We start from the raw sequence: 22,999 nt of genomic DNA on the forward strand, positions 1-22,999 counted from the left end.
ACACAATGAAACATGAAGAACAAAATAAAGAACCCCTACAGAACTCAATCTACCCAGCTAGACTTAATGATGCTGTTCCGAATACACACAACAGTCCCAATAAGCAAACTCCCTTTGAAAACTATGCTTACAGGTTGAAGTTGAAGGACAGAAAAAAGAGTTTCCAGTCAGCTCCTTGTTGAACTTTCCAGTTCAAGACTGAACTACAACTGCTCAGCTCAGGTCAGCTAAAGAGCTGACTACTGCCCTTTCATTATACAGGTCACTTCTAAAGTATGACCATTTTGGCCTGAACTTTCATCTGTTTACATATAAACAAAAGGCCTCTCAAAATCCTTTTCATCTTTGTACCAAACCAGACTGATCAGAGTCCAGCCCGGTTTATTGCCCCTCTGAAAAAAATCAAGTCTCCTTGAGCCAGGGAACAGCTTTTAGGAAAAATGGGACAAGCTTTGTGACACTGGTTGGCATGGACGAGTTGGACTGAAGGGTTTGTTTCCATGCTGAACATCTCTATGACTCAATGTGGGTGTTACTGGCTGGGACAGCATTTATTACTCTAGTTACCCTTGAGGAGATGGTGGTGATCTGCCTTCTTGAACTGCTGTAGGCTATGTTCTGTAGGTAGACTCACAATGTTATGAGAGAGAGAATTCCAGGATTTTGACCCAATGACTTTGAAGGAATGGCAATATGTTTTTGAGTCAGCATAGTGAGTGGCTTGGAGTGAATTTGCAGGTGGTAGCGTTCCCATAAATCTGTTACTTTTGTCCTTCTAGATGGAAATGGTTGTGGGTTTGGAAGGATCGTTGGTGGATTTCTTGTGGATAGTACACACTGCCGCTACTGAGTATCGATGGTGGATGGAGTAGATGTTTGTGGATATGGTATCAAATAAGCAACCTGTTTTGTCCTGGAAAGCGTCAAGATTCTTGAGTGTTGAAGCTGCACCCATTCAGGCAAATTTGGAGTATTCCATCACGTCAAGGGATGGCGGGCATATTGTCTTTTATTGAAGATAGTCATTGTTTGGCATTTGTGAGGCATGAACATTACTTGCCAAGCCTGGATATTGTCCAGATCTTGTCGCAATATTATCTCAACATTTTAAAACTTATATCACATTTTTCAAAACATTCCACTTCCCACCTCTAAGTGATTGGGATTTATATAATTGTAATGAAAATGATTTTTGCCTTCAACTCCAGTCTCCCTGCTACAGGAAGATGTTAAACTTGAAAGGGTGCAGAAAAGATATACAAGAATGTTGCCAGGATTGGAGGGCTTGAGCTACAGGGAGTGGCTGAATAGGCTGAGGCTATTTTCCTTTGGGCAAGGATAGGGTGAACAGCCAAGGTCTTTTCCCCAGGGCAGGGGAGTCCAAAGCTAGAGAGCATAAGTTTAGGGGAGAGGAGAAAGATATAAAAGGGATCGAATGGACAACTTTTTTCATGCAGAGCGTGGTGAATGTACGCAATGAGTTGTCAAAGGAGATGATGGAGGTGGGTATAATTACAACATTCCTGAAGAAGGGCTCATGCCCGAAACGTCGATTTTCCTGTTCCTTGGATGCTGCCTGACCTGCTGAGCTTTTCCAGCAACACATTTTCAGCTCTGATCTCCAGCATCTGCAGTCCTCACTTTCTCCTATAATTACAACACTGAAGAGGCATCTTGATGGGTATATGAATAGGCAGCGTTTAGCGGGATATGGACCAAATGCTGGCAAATGGGACGAGATTAATTTAGGATATGTGGTCAGTATGGACGAGTTGGGCAAAAGGGTCTGTTTCCCTTCTGTATGACTCTTTAACCGGCTCTCCGCTCTGTTCACTCCTGATGCCGGTGTGTTGAGCTTGGTTGCTAAGGCCCATTCTCCTTCCCCTTGACCAGCTGCACCAATAGTGTGTGTGAATGGACAGAGCTGTCCCGAAACACCCAATCATAAGCAGACAGGAAGGCGGGGCTTGTTGATGCCAGCATTGATTGGCCTGTTAGCGCAACGGCCTGCCGAGTACGAGCGTTGATTGGTCCAATGCCGGACCGCTCTATTGATGATTGGCTGTTTAGATGAGGTTGGGGTATTATTGGTTATGACCAACAGAGGCTCGCTCCTTGCCCGATTGCTGGTCAACGGAGCGGCTTCCGGCGGAAATGGCGATGGGGCGGCAGTGAGTTTAGTTTGCGCTGACAAGCAAATTGATAAAGAGCAAACCTAATTGGCAACTTACTGTAGCGACGCAGCCAGAATACAGTCAAACATGGTAAAGTATCTGGAGTGAGCATGGGAGGTGTTGTCATTGTGGGGTGGGGAGACGGGACGGCGCAATCATGGGCATGGATTCTGGCCTCAGTCAGACTCGATAGCCCCTCTCCTCTGTTTCGTTTTGGGGTTGAGATGTTGGAACTAGCAGAGGCTCTGTGCTCAGTCATTATCATTAAATACCAACAGTAACGGATAAGAAATGTCCTAACAGAACGCATTTGTAATTTTGACTTCTGAATCCTAAAAGATTGTAGGAGCAGATTACTGTAGATGCTGGGATCTGTGCTGAAAATAACAGCGGGTCGGGCAGCATCCATGGAGAGAAAGCAAGCTAACATTTCCAGTCGAGATAGTTCTTGATGAGAGCTGGCGTGGATGGTGATGTAGGAGAGCGGGAATGGAGATGGTGACGAAGAGATGTTGATAATTCAGATTAAGTAATCAATGTGAGAATGGTGGCACAGTGGTGGTTCCAACTGCCAGACTTGAAAGAGCAAGGGTTAGACCCAAAACATCGACTTCTCCACCTCCTGATGCTGCCTGGCTCGCTGTGTTCTTTCAACCTCCTGCTTGTGCAGGGAGGGGAGAGAAGATATGGTGATAGAGAAAGTGAGGACTGCAGATACTGGAGATGAGATGGAGAGTGTGATGCTGGAGAAGCAGAGCCGGTCAGGCAGCACCCTAGGAGGAGGAGAATCGATGTTTTGGGCAAAAGCCCTTCATCAGGAATGAGACTTGTGGGCTGAGAGGGGTGGAACTGGGGCTGGGGTAAATGTAGCTGAGAGTGTGAGGACGGTGGGGTTGAAGGTGATAGGCCAGAGAGGGGGGTGGACTGGATAGATGGGCAGAAATATGGACCGATAGGATAGTTCAAGAGGGTGGTGCTACGTTGAAAGGTTGGCCCTGGGATAAGGTGGGGGAGAGGAATTGAGGAAACTGGTGAAATTCATACCATGAAGTTGAAGAGTCTCAAGGTGTTCTTCCTCCAGGTGGAGGGTGATAACGGTTTGGTGATGGTGACGGAGAGAATGTAACAAATAAAGCTAAAAGAAAGGGAAGAAATGCGAGTTGGTTCATAATTTGAAGGTGTTGAAAGCAATATTAAATCCAGAAGGATGTAAAGTGCCTAGTCTGGAGATCAGTTGTTGTTCCTCCAGTTTGTGCTGTAATGCACTGGAGCATTGCAGCATGCTGAGGACAGGCAAGTGGGCACATAAGCAGGATGCTGTGTTAAAAAGACTGGTTACAGGAAGATTGAGGTCATGCTAGCTCACAGACAGGAAGTGTTCTGCAAAGTGGTCACCCAGTGTGTTTGGTTTCTCCAATGTAGAGCAGGCCACATTGGGTGCAGCAAATGCAATACACCAGGAGGTGCAGGTGAAATGCTGCTTCACTTGGAAAGACTGTTTAGGACCTTGGATGATGAGCAGGGAGTTGGAGGGGCAGGTGTTGCACCTGATGCAGTTACATTGGAAGGGATGGTGGTGTTGGTGGGCTTGGAATGGACTAGGATGCTCTGGAGGGAATGATCCCTTTGAAATATAGGTGGGGGAGTGAGGGGAAGATGTGTTCGGTGGTGGCATTGTAGTTGTGTGTGATGGGGGAGAATGACCCTTTGATTGTGGAGGCTGGTGGCATGAAAAATGAGGATAAGAGGGACCTGGTTATACTGTAGTGAATGACGGGAAGAGGCAAGGGCGGAAGCGGAGGTGATCAGTTGGTTACGGTTGAGGGACCCTGTCAACCACAGTGGGTGGGAAACCATGGTCATGGAAGATGGAAACCATGTCAGTAGTGCTATTTTGGAAGGTGGCGTCATCCGAACAGATGTGATGTAGGTGAAGAAACTGGGAGAATGGGATGGAGTCCTTGGAGGACGCAGGCTGTAGTGAAAGTAGCTATAGGAGACGGTAGGTTTTTAATGGATAGTAGTAGGCAGCTTATTTCCATTTATTGCCTTAAATAATGGTGGGGTTTATTTGTAATTGTTAGAATTTGACAATTCCTGCTTTTTTTGGGGTGGTGGGGTGGTGGTGGGGTGATGGTGGGGATGTAGTGCTGGAAATGCACAGCAGGTCGAGGAGCAGGAGGATTGACGTTTCGGGCATAAGCCCTTCATCATCATCTGCAGTCTTCACTTTCTCCCAATTCCTGCTGAAGCCATATAAAATTCATCTCAAAAACCCTTCTTCGCCAACCACATACTAGATAGTCATGATAAGATGGTGACTTGGGGAAATTAAGTTAGAAATGATGAATCTATTACTGAACAGCTTTTCAAAGTGTTATTTGATCACTTGTAATGAACCACAATTTTGATCATCCCTGTGTGGAAATCGTTTAGCTGGAGAGTAGCATTTAATGAGATTACTGCAACTTTAGGTTTACAAATAGTGTCTGAGGACTGCTAATTTGTCTCCTTTTTGTGAACCTGTCAAAAAGTTTGTGTTTCCTGCTATATCTCTTTTGTTGGTTTAAACTGAAGGCAGTTGCTATGGTTTGAAAATTAGGGCAGTTGTGTTTTTTCAAAGAGATGTAAAATATCTAACATGAATGATACATTTTATAGAACTTACAATGTGCAAAAAGGTCATTTGATTTGAGCAGTGTATACTATGCATATAAGGTAACAGCTCTAATTGCATTTATTCATGGTAATCCTATATATCTTCAAAGGTGATTGTTTCTCTGTCAATATTGATCCTGGAAATAAATTCAACCACCTCATGAGAAATTGCTCATTGTTTTCTGCTTTAAATCTCTTGTTTTTAATCTGTCAATGGCTCATCATTTTTCACACCTCCGTTATAAGAAGCCATATGCTTTTAGTTAAGTTCTTCCATTCTTTCACAATGGTGAACTAGGTTTATGCTACATGTGATTAGGGAACAGAATTGTGGCAGGGGTCAAAGATGATAACTTCACTCTTTAGGTTGGAAGAAATTTCTGCTTAATCGGTACTGGATGTTGCACAAGTTAACGTAAAAATAGTGAAAGGTCATGAGTATGAGACAGAGCTTTATGTTGATGACACAAAGATAGAAATTGCTTTTGTATTTGTGTGTGTCATTGCTAAGGTTATATGTAGGTTATAAGTAGGAGATAGAGCTGAAAATGTGTTGCTGGAAAAGCGCAGCAGGTCAGGCAGCATCCAAGGAACAGGAAATTCGACGTTTTGGGCTACCTGCTGCGCTTTTCCAGCAATACATTTTCAGCTCTGATCTCCAGCATCTGCAGACCTCGCTTTCTCCTAGAAGTAGGAGATGGCCAAGAATATACCGCTATGAGATACCACGAATAATGTATGATTTGGGAATGAGAAGATACACATTGTGGGTGATTCTTTGTCTATTAGTATATAGATGAGAATGGAACTAGATGAGCACAGTCCCACTCAGCTGGTAAGTGGTAGAGACAATGTGGTCAGCCGTGTCAGAGAGTAGACGATGAGAAAAGCAACGAGGGACCGTTTGCAACTGTTACACTCATATTGGATGTCATTTTTGACTTTGACAGCCACTTCATCACTATGGTGGGCAGAAAACTACTTGGAGAAATCCACATTTTCAGTATTGACTCATAGAAGCTGTGTAGGTAGCAAGAGTACATTTAGTATATGTTTCAACAAAACATTTGCTTAATAGGTAATCTAGTTGTCTTTGATGTTACATGGGTCAGAAAGCTACAAGTCTGTAGTTTGCTTCTATTTTTTCTTTTTACCAAGTTCTTTAATGGTGGTAGTGCCCCCAAATCAAAGCTTTGAGCTTTGGTACAGTATGGTGCTGAAGACTTGAGGTTTTTTTTCCCCCTTCAAATCTGTTAATCACCGTCTTGGAAAATTACAGCGGATGCAGAATTCATTGCAGTTTTAGGCTGATAATTCTGGATCACTACTGCCATTTGCATGAAAGTGATTTCAAGCTCTAACATTAAGAATCAGTGCTCTTATTCAAACATCTCCCAAGCAAGGAAATTCATCCTTTATGAAGTCATTGTTTTAAGTACTAAACTAAAAGAAATTCAAGCCAATGTCATGCAATCTGTCCTCATTACATGAGAAAAAGGTTATTTTGGAGTAGGTTGAGAAGGTTTTTTAAGGGAACATGGAGCATTGCCGTCACTGTCCAAACATGCAGGGATTCATTAGTTGAGTTGTGTATTCATTTTCAATCCTTCTCCCCTGTATTACTCATAAAAGTTGATCTTAATGTGAAGATTGACTCATGAATTTTGGCTGAAAAAGTCACAATTTTACATGTGCCTCATGTAAAATCAAATGGACTCCTGTTCTTAGCTATGGACTCCAGCTATGCCTGCCTCTTCGTCGGATATGTGGAACAGTGCATCTTCCGTAGTTACACTGCCACTATTCCCCACCTTTTCTTCCGCTACATTGATGAATGTATCAGTACCACCTCATGCTCCCACGAGGAGGCTGAACAGTTCATCAACTTCACTAACACCTTCCACCCTGACCTCAAATGCACGTGGACCATCTCAGACACTTCGCTTCTGTTCCTACACCACTCTGACTTCATTTCCAGCAACCAACTCAACACGGACATCTACGTCAAACCCACTGACTCCCACAGTTACCTGCACTACACTTCCTCCCACACCATCCTGTAAAAATGCATCCCCTTACTCCCAATTCCTCCACCTCTGCAGTATCTGCGTGTCGGTGGAGCAATTCCACTTCGAAACATCCCCCACCCCACCCCCCCTCCACTCACCCAAGTCCTCACCTTCCACCCCACCAATTTCTGGATACAATGCATCCTTTGCTATTTCTGCCACCTACAGTCAGACCTCACCACCAGAGATATATTTCCCTTCCTATCCCTATCAGCATTCTGCAAGGACCATTCCCTCTGCAACTCCCTCCATTAAGTCCATGACCCCACCCATCCACCTCAACTCCCAACCCCTTTCCTTGCCACCATGGTGTACAAACTGCACCCATACCTCCCCTCTCACCTCCAACCAAGGCCCCAAAGGATCCTTCCACATCCAGCAGCGATTTCCCTGCACATCCAAACATGTCATCTACTGTTTCTGTTGCTCATGATGTGGTCTCCTCTACATTAGGGAGACAGGACACCAACTCATAAACGTTCAAGGGAACATCTCTGGAATACACACATCAAGCAACCCCACTGCCCTGTGACTGATCACATCAACGCCCCTCCCACTCCGCCAAGGACATGCAAGTACTGGACCTCCTCCACTGCCAAATCCAAGCTACCCGGCATCTGGAGCAAGAATGCCTCATCTTCTGCCTTCGGACCCTCCAACCACAAGCATCAAATTTGATTTCACCATTTTCCTCATCTCCCCTCCCCCACATCTCATCCCAGATCCAGTTCTCCAACTCCGCACCGCCCTCTTGAACTGTCCCACCTATCCGCTCCGCCCTCTGCTTTGACCTATCACCGTTGCCCCACACCTGCATCTATCTGTCACCTTCCAAGCTACCCCTGCCTCCCTCCTATTTATCTCTCATGTCCCCTTTTCCCCTACATTCATGATGAAGGGCTTAATCCTGTGTTGTTGACTGTTCTGCTTCTCGGATGTTGCCTGACCTGTTGTGCTTTTCCAGCGCCACACTTTTCGACTCCTGTTCTTCCTTTACCCACCGCACTATCCCTGTACTGCTTCATACACTTGCTGGAAAAAAAGACAGCAGGTAGGAGACATAGAACGGCAGCTTTAATTCACCAGTTTTTGTCGGTCCATCTTAATAACTTCAGAAGTTCCCACACGGCTTCGTGGCATCCAGCTGAGTTGCATCCAACAGTGTTGGATGTGGCTTTGCCTTGCCTACCCGAAATAGAAAAGTCAGTTGTCGCTTGGTGAATAATTGTTCAAAAGTGATACGATGTTTTGCTTCAGTCTTTTTGGCAAGCTGACATGACGTCTCAAGATACCACTATCACTCTTTGCGGCTCACCTATTTACCTGACTTGACTCAGAGGAAGTCCCACACACTTCTGAAATTCCTGTTGGGAGACTACCTGCTGCATCAGGAATTCCAGATATATGACCGCAACAAGCATCCTTGTTAAACCAAGACAAATGGTTAATCAAGCTTCTCTGTGTCAGTGAATTTGTTCTGGTCATGTTCCTAGTACAGAATGCTATGTGGGGCCCAAATCAAACAGTTGTGTCAATGTCTCAAACACATTAAGATCAATTTTTGAGTGTAAATACAGGGGAGAAGGATTGAAAATGAATACACAACTCAACTAATGAATTGACCCATAACTTTGCACCAATGAAATATTGGTCACAAAAACTTGTGTAGATGTGTGCATTAATTATTCTGTGCTTCAGATTAAGGTTTGAAATCTCTTGAGAGTGTTGGTTTGGATGGTTAAACAAGCCAGACTGCATTTATTTGAATTTGCATATTTAGATTTGACGTGTGTGTGTGTGTGTGTAAAATTGGTGTTCTAACTGTGACTCTTAAACACCAATTAAAGAAAATTCTTAGCAACTTGAAAAATCAAATTTTGAGGGAAAATTATGCCCATTGTCTGAGAATACAGTACTGAAAATGGATTTTTGTGCTATTGTATTAAGTGACGTGATGAGCTTTTACAATTTGAGAAAGATGCAAAAAAGGTGTTCTCGAATGCTGCAGTCGTTGTACTAGGTACCCTTGTATGGTTCAAGATGCTCAGTGGATTTGAGCTTATTCTCCCCTTTTTAATTCAATTTAAAGTAGCAACAAGGTTGCAAAACGTATTTTCAAATCGGTTTTGATTTAAAAATTTGAATTTCTTTATTGACTGTTAGATTACATGCGTGTTAAAATACACAAATATGTTCTTAGCTTATAAGCAATAGACAGCATTGTGTCTTCACTGTAGCAGCTTCAGGTTGCAGGGACAAGTTGGACCGAAGGGTATGTTTATGTACAGCACAGAAACAGATATATATAAAATTTGATTGTTCTCTCCTTTTTAAGATTTTTTTAAAAAAAACTATCTCTTATCTACTTTTTGGTCACCTGTCTTAACGTGTTCTGATGTGGCCTGGTGACAAATTTTACTCCGAGATAAATCTGCAGATGCTGGAGATCAGAATTGGTGTGTTATTGGAAAAGCACAGCAGGTCAGGCAGAATCCGAGGAGCAGGAAAATCAATGTTTTGGACTGGAGCCCTTCATCAGGAAACAAATTTTGCTCATAATGCTCCTGTGAAGTGCTTTGAGACATTATACTAAATAAGAGTCATTATGTCAATGGAAGTTGATACTTTCTCTGAATTAATTTTATTTCTGATGATTAGTCAGCTTAATGCCTAGAATCCCTCTGTGACACATTGGGCCCTGAGGAAGGACCAGGAGTGTTCAGACAAGAAAGAAAGACAAGGCTAAATGAAACTTCCAGCATATTCTATGACTTCCTTCAGTAAACCCTAGAAGATACAGTAAATATATTTTTTCTGCCTTTTTTGATGCAATGTATCTTGATCTTTTTCTTTGACATTTCCTCATTCCCTCTTTCTTTTTCTTTCCTCTTTTGTTGTAGTTTGCCTTCAATATGTTTGACCAGGCAATTCCACACGCCTTTCGGAATCGTTTCTCAACACAATACCGATGCTACTCAGTCTCAATGTTCGCGGGCAGTGATCGGTCAGACGTAGAGAAAGGAGGCAAAAGTAAGTGGATGGGGAAATGGGGCAGTGGGTGTGATTGAACATATTTGTTGGCAAGCTAGTGGCAAATGAATTTGCTCCATAAATGAGAAGGCTGAATAGCAAGTTTTATAGAGGTGGAAGAGGTTTGATATTCTGTGTCCTGTTGATAAATATTATTATTATTATTATTTTTGATATGAGTGCTAGGTATTGATATGAAATATATTTCTAAATGCCTATTTGAAAAATTCAGGAGAATCACTAATTGAGACCATGTGGAATAGTATCATCATTAAAGGGGGAGTTTCTGGGGAAGACTGCTTTGTGAGATAAGTGCAGCTTTGCTAAGTCAGTGGTGCTATATCTCTGAAGATCTGGGTTCGAGCCATCACTCAAGGACCTGAACATATAATTTAGACTGATATTTCAGTGCGTCATTGAGAGCCAGCTGCACCATTCAGATGAAATATTAATTTTATGCCCCCATTGGCATTCTCTGGGAATTACAAAGAATCCCTGATCATTGGTCAAAGAATAACTGGGGAATTCCTCATGTATCCCTTCAACTAGTACCCAGTATTACAGGACCTATTTGTGGCCTGCTTGTTAGAAAAGCAGAGGCACTGGAGAAAGTGCAGTAAAAATTTCTAAAGATAAAACCAGAACTGAGGTTACGAGAAAGACTGAACAGGTTGGGGTTCTTTCCTGTGGAAAAGAGGGCCAAAGATGACCTAATAGTGGTCTACAAAACTAGCACTTATAAGATGGTCACTAATAAATCCAAAATGGAGTTAAGAAAAAATGTCTTTGCAACTAAATTTTTTTCACTGCTGTCTTAGAGGCAATTTGATTCAGAGCTTAGGAATCGCTCTCGCGCTCTCTCTCCACTCTACCTTGCTCTGTATAGACTATTAGCTCATCTCAGACCTTCCTTTTCTTTTCAGAGCTCTTGAACTTGTAAGTTCCCAAATCAGTGCCCAATTCTCTCGGAACTATTATGAAAATCTCTTAAATTATGCTTCTGCCCCTTCCACAGTTATGAAACTTCCTGCCAAGGTCACAATGTATGCCCGTGTCTGTCTTAACCTGTCTATATTCTTCAACATGGATAACTAAACCTCATTGTCCTCCAAAGACTCTTCACTTCCACCCAGATGTCAGGGACTGTCCTTGTAGGGTTCCATACTTACTTATCATAGCTATGATTCACTTCCTGCTGTGGGCCATTAACTCTGATGTCCCTAAGAATTTGTCCTTCTCCCTGCCTTTTTACTAGGGCCTAACATCAGTTTTCACATGTAAGATGATGGCATCCATCTTTACCTCACCATCACACTTGTGGACTCCACTGCTATAGCTAAATAGCAGACTGTGTATCCGACAGCCAGTGTTGGGTAAGCAGAAATGTCTTCAAGTTAAATATTGAGAGGCTTAAGCCATTGTTTCGATCCCCGTACCAAAGTCCACACTGTAGCTTTCAACTCTCTCTTGCTTCAAGTGATATTCAGTCTATCCAACCTTTCTTTGTAGCTAAACTCACTCTCCCCCCCTCCCCCCCCCCCACCTCCCTGCGACACAGTCTCCAAAGCATCCACATCTTTGTAGTGTGGTGACCAGAACTGTACACAATATTCCAAGTGTGGCCTAACTAAGGTTCCATAAATGCAGCATAACTTGTCTCTCCTTGTAGTTAACGCCCCTTCCAATGATAGCAAGTGTGCCACAAGCCTCAACTACTGTTATCTACTTGCACTGCCACCTTCAGTGATCTGGGGACCTGCAACCCAGATCCCACTGCATATCAATACTCCTTAGGGTTCTGCCATTCACTGTATAATTTCCACTGTACTTGACCTGATCTTGTCCCAGATAGAAGTTTATAAGATTGTGAATGGCATGGATAGAGTGGAAAGTATAAAGCTTTTCCCTGGATGGAGGGGTCAATTACTAGGGGACACAGGTTCAAGGTGCAGTGGGGGATGTGGGGGAGTTTGTCAGAGAATGTATGAGGCGCGTTTTTCACATGAGTAACTAGAATATGCTGCCAGAGGAGGTAGTGGAAGCAGACACAGCAGCATTCAAGAAGCACCTGGATGAATACATAAATATTTTGGGGAGAGAGGGATACGGATCCTCTCAGTGAAGCCAGTTTTGATATGGAAGGGCAACATGTGCTGACCCAGGCTTGATGAATTGAAGGGCCTATTCCTGTGCTGTATTGTTGTTTGTTCATTGCTTGCTCTTTCTACCTGGTGATACTTTGAGATTGATCCTTTCTGTTTGCGATCTTTTTGAAATATTTGATTTTTGACGCAAGCTTTTAACATGTGTGCCGTCATGATGACTGAACTGCTGCTGAAACCCTCATTTGTTCCTTTGTTATCTGTACACTGACGTCCAGAATCCACTTCTGTGCGGTCAAATTTATCCAAAATGCTGCTGCCTGTGTCTTTATTCACACCACATCCTTTCACCTCTCGCCACGGTGTCCGTTGGGTCCTGATCATGCATCATCTTCATTTTAAAACTTCATCTTGTTCATTTTATCATACCCCACATTTAACCGACTGCTTTCTATCTTTGTAATCTTCTCCTGCCACAGAACTCTTTTGACATAACTTCAGTCAACTAATTCTGTCCTCTTGTGCATCTCCAATTCCTATCACCACCATTAGTGACTGAGCCTTCACTTGCCAAGTTCCCAGGTTATGGAACTCCCCCTCTACATCCCTTTTGTCCTTTTTAAGGTGCTCCTTTAAAGCCTGGCTCTTTATGGGAACATTTGATCATTTAGCCTAAAGTCTTTTTGTGGCCTAGTGTATATTTTGTTTTGTGATCTTCTTATTCGGCATTGGGATGGATTATTTTGTTAAAGAGTAATATACTGTATTTGATATTAGAGGAGCTTGTACTTTATTATGCTTATCTGCATTGTGTTCAACTTCTCTCTGCAGTAATAATGCCACCATCTGCTCTGGATCAACTGAGTAAGTACCTGAAGCCCTGAGAACCGTTTTTATCATTGCTTAACTTACATTAAGGATACTTTTAAAAGTGAATTTAGCAGCAGTTTGCAAAAACAACTAGTTCCTTTTATGCCTGGCTCATGTGTGTCTCGATATACGTCCTGTCAATTTTCTTGAATGAGAACTGAAGAGGGTTTCAGTCATAAAGCATTAACTCCATCCAAGTTTTCTTTTTGCTTTTAAGAAATGTGCGGTGTTCTGATCATGAGTTTACCTTTTGAAATTAAGGTTTTAACCTAAATACTTGACTACAGTAACAAGTTGTAAATGAGGAATCCAGGAGCAAGAAGGGAAGTTGTGCACCCAAAGGATGATTGACCTGTGGAGTATGTTGCATGTGAGGCTGTTGCTGAGAGTAGAAGTTGAATTGAATAAGTACAAATGGGGAAATGGGATAAGGACAATTGGAAAGGGACGGACCTGCTAAAGTTTTTCTTTGCCTCAAATATTTCATGTGCTTCTGCCTTTTGTAGCTATACTAGGACAAATTTATATGTTTTATTTTCCATCAGGTCGCCTGAATATTACATACCCAATGCTTTTCAAACTTACAAACAGAAAAACTGACCGAATGACACACTGTGGTGTCCTGGAATTTGTGGCAGAAGAAGGTATCTGTTACCTGCCTCACTGGGTGAGTGGTGACGGTGGGGAATGTGACCACAATACTGTATTTTGAGAAGCAGTGCTGCAAAAATAAAACCCTGTGAATGTTTTACCAAGGTTTTACTGATTTTTGGAACTTGAGCTGATGCTGAAAGGTACAGCAGAGCCATAGTATCTGCTGATTCAGTTTCTGTGGATTTACCGCAGTCCAAAAATATGCTTTGGAACATTCCAGAAATAATTCCAGGGGTCTGCCAGGGAGACAAATTTCCCATTTAAATGATAGAATTCGCTACTACCCACGGTTTTGGGCATCCGCAGTGGATCTTGGAATGTATCACCCATGGATATGGGGGACACCTGTATATGTTTTATCACTGAGAGCCAGGATTCCCTGAAGATAACTTGTAGTCAGGAGGCTAGCTACTTGGATTTTCTTCCTTTATTTTTGCAGAGATGTCTTTCGATACTTGAGGATATTCTTTTGGTTTTATTTTTGAGTATAGATTTAATAATTTCTATGATAAACATTTAATAGAAATGAATGTTCAGATAATTTCAATTTCAGCATTGTACATAATTCAGCATAGTCAGAATTTAATGCGACAAATTCTTTTTTTTTAAATGAAACAACTACCAATTAAGCAAAGTGTTGATTTCCTTTAGATTAGGAATTCAAGGCAGTTTCCTTCTCAGAGCTGAAGATGCCATGGAAGAAATTTGTTTGGTATTTCAGTCAAAAATACTCCAACCATTGTCATAAAAAAGCAAGCTAAATGCACACTCAGCATGCTGTTATCGGTGACAACTGCTGTGCATAAAATGATTGCTGCATTTGTTTCAGTGATTATCTAAAATACAAATTGCCCGGGCAACTAAGCTCCTTTTATGTTTCTTGGGAGTGACAGGAGGGCTGGAGTTTCAAGATTGGGAGGCCACAGCGGAAGTGGAAGAAGGAGGGAAGAAAGGGATGCTGCAAAAAAAATCAGATCAACTTCAAACTAAAATATTTTATTGAGCAGGATCCTATATTTTGCATCTTGGTGTGCCAACTTCTGGCAGGCAGCTGAGTCACTTGAGAATTAGATCAGCTTTCTTTCTGCTCTTTGCACCATCTAAATGTGGTGTGCTAGGATACTGTGCCTCGTATTGTTACAATGAGCAATGCAGTTCAGAGTAATTCATTGCAATTTATTATGTGTCTCAAACTAAACTTTTAGTGAAAGAATAGTCTTAAACTGAAAAGTCTGGGCGGCACGGTGGCTCAGTGGTTAGCACTGCTGCCTCACAGCACCCCAGATCTAGGTTCGATTCTAGCCTCGGTCGACTGTCTTTGTGGAGTTTGCACATTCTCCCTGTGTGCTGCATGGGTTTCCTCCAGGTGCTCCAGTTTCTTCCAATCCAAAGATATGCAGGTTAGGTGAATTAGCCATGCTAAATTGCCCATATTGTTCAGGGATGTGTAGGTTAGGTGCAGTAGTCAGGGGTAAATGTAGAGTAATAGGGTATGGGAATGGGTCTGGGTGGCTTACTTTTTGGAGGGTTAGTGTGGACTTGTTGGGCCAACTGGCCTGTTTCCACACTGTAGGTGTTCTATGATTCTGTCTGCAGAGGTCCAGAAATGCTGAAAGAAATTGCAGTGCTCAAGCCCTCTGACTTGTTTGAGAGAGAACTGAGGGGATGGACTGGTTATATTTCACTTCTGAATTCCCAGCACTGTCTCTCCTCCATAGGAAAGATGTTGCAAAACTTGAAAGGGTACTGTTTTGAAACTTGAAAGGGTTCAGAAAAGGTTTGCAAGGATGTTGCCAGGGTTGGAGGGTTTGAGCTACAGGGAGAGGCTGAATGGGCTAGGCCTTTTTTCCCTGGAACGTTCGAGGCAGAGGGGGCTATCCTTATTGAAGTTATAAAATCATGAGCGGTCTGATGTGGGAGTCTTGGCCTGGCTGCATTTCAGAGTATTCCATCATTTCTAAATCAGCTTTCCCTGAGTCCAGGAGGCAGTAACGGAACTGATGAATTTTGTCTTCATTTTACCTTTTTTCATTAAGTATGAGTTCTGTCACTAATGTCGGTGCCAGCTGTGGTGACCTATGAAACTTTTCACTGTACCTTTTCATGTAAAGGTATACATGACAATAAATTTCTATTTTTTTTTTATAAAAGTTCTGACAACCACACAGGGTAAATGCAGGAAAGATGTTCTCGATGACTGACAGGAGTCTGGAACCAGGGGTCATAGACTAAGAATACAGGGTAGTCCATGTAGGACAGAGATGAGAATCCATTTCTTCATGTTGAACCTGTGGAATCCACTGTCAGTGAAAGTGGTTGAGATTGTGGCATGCTTTCAAGATAAAGTTCTTCGTGCTAAAGGGATCAGTGTGGGGGGAAAAGTAGGAACAAAGTACTGAATTGGATGAATAGCTCTGATAATTTTGAATGGGACAGCAGGTTTGAAGGGCCAAATGGCCGCCTACTTCTCTGATTCTTTGTTCTTAATTCCATATAGAGAAGTAAGTGTCTGCAGTTTGCTTGCAATGCCTATTTAGTAGCACAACCAGGATTAACCAGTTTCGGAGAGGTCACTTGTCTGGCAAATTTTTGTCTGTCTAATGATAGAGGCGCTCCCAATGCCGAGTGTAATGTTGCAACTTGAATGGATATGCTGTACATGTGATGCTAAGGTTGATATGTAGTTCACGATGCAAAATACATTTGTTCATTTATTTGCTTTCATTGTGGTTTATCCTCCTATGTGTGCTCTAATGAACAAATCTTTGTCTCTAGATGATGCAGAACCTGCTGCTGGAGGAAGGGGGCCTCGTTCAGGTAGAGAGTGTGAACCTGATGGTTGCCACTTACTCCAAATTTCAGCCACAAGCTCCGGATTTCCTGGATATCACAAACCCAAAGGCTGTGTATCCTTCAGTCGCTCAACTGCAGTGTGACTACATAGCTTTTATTTCATTGGCTGTAGTTTTAAACTGGATTTTGCCTCTCACTGATCATATATATTTGAGATCATGTATGTATTATGGCATGCAAAATGGCATGATTATGTTACAAGTTGAATGGGCCAACGGGTCCTTTTTGCTGTCTGTCATGTAGGTGTCCACCTCATTACACTAAATCAGTGTAATTCAAAGAAATTGTTTATTCTTGAGATTATAATGGAAACAAATTTCAACATTGCAGTAATGGCTGAAGACTAGTGACAGAATATGTGATTTAATTCCAAAACAATCAATCCTTTTTCACACCACGCAGCAGTCATAAAACAGCATTGTAAAGCTTGAGGGCAGCAATTCCTGTAATATAAATTTACAAATCCCTATTGGAGTCCACAGTTTATATAATTTCAACTGTGCCCATGAACAATAAGTATCTAATAAATGTTGAATCTGTCCTATTCTTGATAATCTAGAGTCAGTATTTGAATTCATTTTGGAAATTTCAATAACATTTTTTATGGATGATTTCTATTTTGTAATGGTTTGTTTATAATATAAATATTTTGTTCAGATCCTTCTGCTATGTTTTATTGCATGCCATCAACATTGTTTTCTGTTCAGCTATTCTCTATCTCATCATATTAAGGAAGTTCCTCCTGGATTCCTTTAGTGGACTTACTAATGACAATCTTTCAACTTATGGGCCATAGTTTTGAATTGGTTATGAGTGAAAATGACTTCATGATACTGCCATTTTCAGACCTTGATTTAAACATGCCATTCTGCAATATATTAAAAAGAATCCAGGTCCAAATTCTAACAAGAAAATAGAAGCAAATAGAAGATCATGATTGCATATGGAAAGTTATTAAAAGAAAAATAAAGTATGAGAAAGAAAATTGGGCAGATAAAATGGAAACTTTGTTTTAAAAAACGTTCTTAAAATGCTCAGTTACTGTTTGAAGGAATTAAATTTCTATTGAAAGAGTGTGACTTAACACTTGTAATAGTTCACTTTCAGTGTCAGAGGTTGGTTGGCAGTACTTAACAATTATAATGTAGTTAGACGGGTATTCATACTTGAAGTGACAAAACGTTGTGGCATGCTTAGTATATGTACCATGTAAATACAACGTCCTGCCACTAAATGCATTTTACAGGTGAGGCAGACAATAAGTATTTTCAGCGCTAATAGCAAATAGGTGCAACTTGAACAACAACTTTGTTCTTATATTTGTTTTTTATCTCCATTTTAACTGTCCCATTCCCTCTGATTGTGCCTCAATTGAAGATTTATTTAAATATACAATCAGTTAGCCTTAGTATTGTACAGGACTGTTTAAACCATTCTTTATGTTTCTTTATGTTTCTTTATAAAGATTCTTTATGTTATGACCCCAGTTGAAGACCTGCCTGGAAAAGTCCGATCCCAGAATTAAATCACATTTTTAACTGTGATTTATTTACAAACTAATCACTGATTAATAACAGTCACAGTCACTTTCACACAATGCAGCAGATTTCTTGAATAGTATGACAGAAGTTTATTACACAAAAGTGGGGGATAAAAATAAATCAAGCTATCTCAATTTGTATGACAGTTGGGAAGGTATCAAAAACACACAGCAAAACAAAGCATCATCCTGTTTCCTGACAGTACCGGTACATAGAGTCAAGTCTAGAGAAATCAAACACTTTAAGTTGAAGATTAAACTTACCCCTTCCAGGTTCTTCCCCATGAATTTTGGATAGAAGTTCAATCATCTTAGGTGAAAGTTTCACAATCTAAACTCTTATGCTGAGGCAACATATTCCCTGAACTGCCCTGAGACATTCTGCAAGGAGAGAAACTAAATGAGCATCTAAACTCAACACTATGGCCTTCTGAACAGAGAAACTTAATTCTGAACTTAATTTTAAAAAGAAACTTGTTCATCTTAGATCCTTCTGAAATGAAAACCAGACTATTGACTGTATGTTTACTATGTCTATCTTCAACATTGCTTTATATGAACATCTTTCCATTAACAGGTGTTTGCAGTCATAAACTCTGACACAACTGAATTAGGTCACTGTGCCAGAAGGACTCTCTGATCTTTGTTGTGTATTTTTAAAAGAAAACCTCTCTCAAAAATAGTTAACACCAATAGGCCACCATTTTGAAATCCAAACTTCAAACCTCTCCCTCTTTGTGCATCCGTTATTTCATTCAGGTGCATGTGTAGTTGTTGAACACTGGTTCAAAGAATATTACACCCCATTTAATAATTCACTTTCTTTTCTTTTCCCTAATCCTTACCCAAGGTCACCAGGTTAATATCTGTAAATCAAAATATATGTGAAAAATACTCCTCTTAGAAATTCACACTCGTATCTGTCTAAGTCATAGAGATGTACAGCATGGAAACAGACCCTTCGGTCCAACCCATCCATGCTGACCAGATATCCCAACCCAATCTAGTCCCACCTGCCAGCACCTAGCCCATATCCCTCTAAACCCATCTTATTCATATACCGATCCAATTGCCTCTTAAATGTTGCAATTCTACCAGCCTCCATCACTTCTGGCAGCTTGTTCCATACACCTACCACCCTCTGTGTGAAAAGGTTGCCCCTTAGGTCTCTTTTTATATCTTTCTCCTCTCACCCTAAACCTATGCCCTCTAGTTCTGGACTCCCTGACCCCAGGGAAAAGACTTTGTCTATTTATCCTATCCATGCCTCTCATAATTTTATAAACCTCTATAAGGTCACCCCTCAAACTCCGATGCTTCAGGGAAAACAGCCCCAGCCTTTTCAGCCTCTCCCTATAGCTCAAATCCTCTAACCCTGGCAACATTCTTGTAAATCTTTTCTGAACCCTTTCATGTTTCACAACATTTTCCGATAGGAAGGAGACCAGAATTGCACTCAATATTCCAACAGTGGCCTAACCAATGTCCTGTACAGCCGCAACATGACCTCTCAACTCCTGTACTCAATGGTCTGACCAATAAAAAAAAGCATACTAAATGCCGCCTTCACTAACCTATCTACCTGCGACTCCTCTTTCTAGGAGCTATGAACCTGCATTCCCAAGATCTTTGTTGAGAAACACTCCTTCGGACCTTACCATTAAGTGTATAAATCCTGCTAAGATTTGCTTTCCCAAAATGCAGCACCTTGCATTTATTTGAATTAAACTCCACCTGCCACTTCTCAGCCCATCTGGAGCAGATCCTGTTGTAATCTGAGGTAACCCTCTTTTCTGTCCACTACACCTCCAATTTTGGTGTCATCTGCAAACTTACTAACTGTACCTCTTATGCTCGCATCCAAATCATTTATGTAAATGACAAAAAGTAGAGGGCCCAGCACTGATCCTTGTGGCACTCCACAGGTCACAGGCCTTCAGTCTGAAAAACAGCCCTCCACCGCCACCCTCTGTCTTCTACCTTTGAGCCAGTTCTGTATCCAAATGGCTAGTCCTCCCTGTATTCCATGAGATCTAACCTTGCTAATCAGTCTCCCATGGGGAACCTTGTCAAATGCCTTGCTGAAGTCCATATAGATCACATCTACTGCTCTGCCCTCATCAATCTGCTTTGTTACTTCTTCAAAAAACTCAATCAATTTTGTGAGACATGATTTCCCACGCACAAAGCCATGTTGACTATCCCGAATCAGTCCTTGCCTTTCCCTCGGGATTCCTTCCAACAACTTGCCCACCACTGAGGTCAGGTTCACCGGTCTATAGTTCCCTAGCTTGTCTTTACCGCCCTTCTTAAACAGTGGCACCACGTTTGCCAACCTCCAGTCTTCCTGCACCTCAGGAAGAGGTGATACAAATGTCTCAGCAAGAGGCCCAGCGATCACTTCTCTAGCTTCCCACAGAGTTCTAGGATACACCTGATCAGGTCCTGGGGATTTATTCACCTTTAACCATTTCAAGACATCCAGCACTTCCTCCTCTGTAATCTGGACATTTTGCAAGGTGTCACCATCTATTTCCCTAAGTCTATATCTTCCATATCCTTTTCCACAGTAAATACTGATGCAAAATACTCATTTAGTACCTCCCCCATTTTCTGCGGCTCCACACAAAGGCCGCCTTGCTTATTTTTGAGGGGCCATATTCTCTCCCTAGTTACCCTTTTGTCCTTAATGTATTTGGAAAAACCCTTTAGATTCTCCTTAATTCTATTTGCCAAAGCTATCTCATGTCCCCTTTTTGTCCTCCTGATTTCCCTCTTAAGTATATTCCTACTTCCTTTATACTCTTCTAAGGATTTACTCGAGCAATCCTGTCTATACCTTACATATGCTTCCTTCTTTTTCTTCACCAAACCCTCAATTTCTTTAGTCATTCAGCATTCCCTATACCTACCAGCCTTTCCTTTCACCCTGACAGGTATATACTTTTTCTGGATTCTTGGTACCATTTGCTGCACCAAAAGCACCTATAAGTTAGATTCACTTTTTTTTTGTACGAGTATTCAGAAGTAAAATAAACATATTAACAGCATATTAACCTCTAAATCCTGTGCCAGATAGAATTTTTTTTTCAAGAGAGGAGCACTTCAATACAGGGCTCATATGTTGTTGGCTCACTTGATTTGCCAAAGGAACCATGTAGCTTAAGATCTGCAGCAGGTAACGGTACATTAGTTGCTTTATTATCCTGAAGTTTATGTTGCCCTTTATCAACTCCACCGGCAGCATGGTGGCTCAGAGGTTAGCATTGCTGCCTCACAGCGCCAGGGACCTGGGTTCGATTCCAGCCTCGGGTGACTGTCTGTATGGAATTTGCACATTCTCCTCATGTCTGCATGCGTTCCCTCCAGGTGCTCCAGTTTCCTCCCACAGTCGCAAAGATGTGCAGGTTCGGTGAATTGGCCACGCTAAATTGCCCATAGTCTTAAGGGATGTGTAGGTTAGGTGCATTAGTCAAAGGTAAATATAGGGTAGAGGAATGGATCTGAATGGGTTATTCTTCAGAGTGTCAGTGTGGACCTTTGGGCCGAAGGGCCTGTTTCCACACTGTAGGGATTGTGATTCTACAGAACTGAGTACAGTACCTCACTTCATTGGTGAAATTGGTCATTGAATTTCCTGGTACTTTGTCTAATGCCTGTGTTCTGAGTGGTTTCTTAACATTCTCCTCTCAGATTGGAAAATGCCTTGAGGAACTTTGCCTGCTTAACTACAGGTGATGTCATTGCTATCAACTATAATGAGAAGGTGAGTAGTCAGTGCTGAATGGGTAGGACTTGACTGTTTCTAAGGTGTGAGTATTGCACTAGGGATACCTGGACATAAGTTCAAATTTATAACTTGCTTAATTTTTAGCACTAGAAATATAAAGAGTTGTGTGCAGTAAGCATGCTGTGATTTCAGAGTGTTAAAAGCTCCATCTCCCTGTCTTCCCACTCCACTGGGTGCTCCGGTTTCTTCCCACAATCCAAAGATGTGCAGGTTGAGTGAATTGGCCATGCTCAACTACCCATTGTGTTCAGGGACGTGTAGGTTAGGTGCATTAGTCAGGGGTAAATGTCGGATAATAGGGGAGGGGAATGGGTCTGGGTGAGTTACTCTTTTTGGAGTGTTGGTGTGGACTTGTTGGGCCAAAGGGCCTGTTTCCACACTGTTAATTCTGTAGGGACTCTAATGCTACTGTCTGTGTATTGGGATACATAATGCATCTATTTCTACAAGCTCAATGTAATATTTCACATGTAGTAAGGGGATGTTAATGCATTGTGTCAATTTGATCTGTAAATATAGGAAAGGCTTTTGAAGAATTTGTGTGTTTCAGATCTATGAGCTTCGAGTCATGGAAACAAAACCAGATAAAGCTGTTTCCATTATCGAGTGTGATATGAATGTAAGTTTTTTTTATCATTTAGCTCCAAGTTTTTTGTTTCCCGGTACAACTAATTTTGAAATTCTAAAACGTGCTCATGCGATGGTGCCTGCCTTATCTGCTGATGTGTTTGCCACCCTACCAGGTGATCTATAAGGTTATTAATTTTGTTGTGAAGAGTCAAGGGACTCTTGCCCTACTGAAACAGTCAAGCATAGAATCTCAACTGGTATTTGAGTGTTACTGAAGAGGTGCTGTACTATTGAAGATGTCACTTTTCAGTTGAGATTTCATATGCTGTCTTGGATATACAGAAGATCGTATGGGCAAATGTAAGAGCTCGGAAATTCTCCCAAAATTTCTTCTAACATTACCAGTAAAATTGTTTACTTAGTGATTTATCTCATTGCTAGTTGTAGAGCCTCACTGTGTTAATTTGGCTGTGAAGTTAGTCACTGTTGTGATGTACGCTATGTATGAAAAGTAATTTGTTGGTTATGAAGTACCTTTGGATATCTAGGGGACATAGCTGCGACAGAAATATTAGTATTTGCACGTTTTTCTGCTTAGAGAGGATAGATTAAACCAAATTTTTTGTGAGGCAACGTCTGCCATCAGAGTTAATGTTGTTTAAAAGCAATTAAACCCACAATATCAGAAT

At 41.6% G+C, this 22,999-nt stretch overlaps 1 protein-coding gene across 1 annotated transcript in view; it reads left to right on the top strand.

Annotated features, from left to right (window-relative positions):
- The first annotated feature begins 2,101 nt into the window (after window positions 1-2,101).
- ufd1l (ubiquitin recognition factor in ER associated degradation 1) overlaps window positions 2,102-22,999 on the top strand; it is a 33,442-nt gene continuing 12,544 nt past the window's right edge. Inside the window, exons 1-7 of the mRNA XM_060844069.1 lie at window positions 2,102-2,264; window positions 9,802-9,931; window positions 12,865-12,897; window positions 13,449-13,570; window positions 16,333-16,463; window positions 21,644-21,716; window positions 22,291-22,359. Coding sequence (XP_060700052.1) covers window positions 2,262-2,264; window positions 9,802-9,931; window positions 12,865-12,897; window positions 13,449-13,570; window positions 16,333-16,463; window positions 21,644-21,716; window positions 22,291-22,359 — 561 coding nt within the window. The 5' untranslated portion in view covers window positions 2,102-2,261. The remainder of the gene's footprint in view (window positions 2,265-9,801; window positions 9,932-12,864; window positions 12,898-13,448; window positions 13,571-16,332; window positions 16,464-21,643; window positions 21,717-22,290; window positions 22,360-22,999) is intronic.

The sequence above is a fragment of the Hemiscyllium ocellatum genome, chromosome 24, assembly GCF_020745735.1.
Source record: "Hemiscyllium ocellatum isolate sHemOce1 chromosome 24, sHemOce1.pat.X.cur, whole genome shotgun sequence".
NCBI lineage: Eukaryota > Metazoa > Chordata > Chondrichthyes > Orectolobiformes > Hemiscylliidae > Hemiscyllium > Hemiscyllium ocellatum.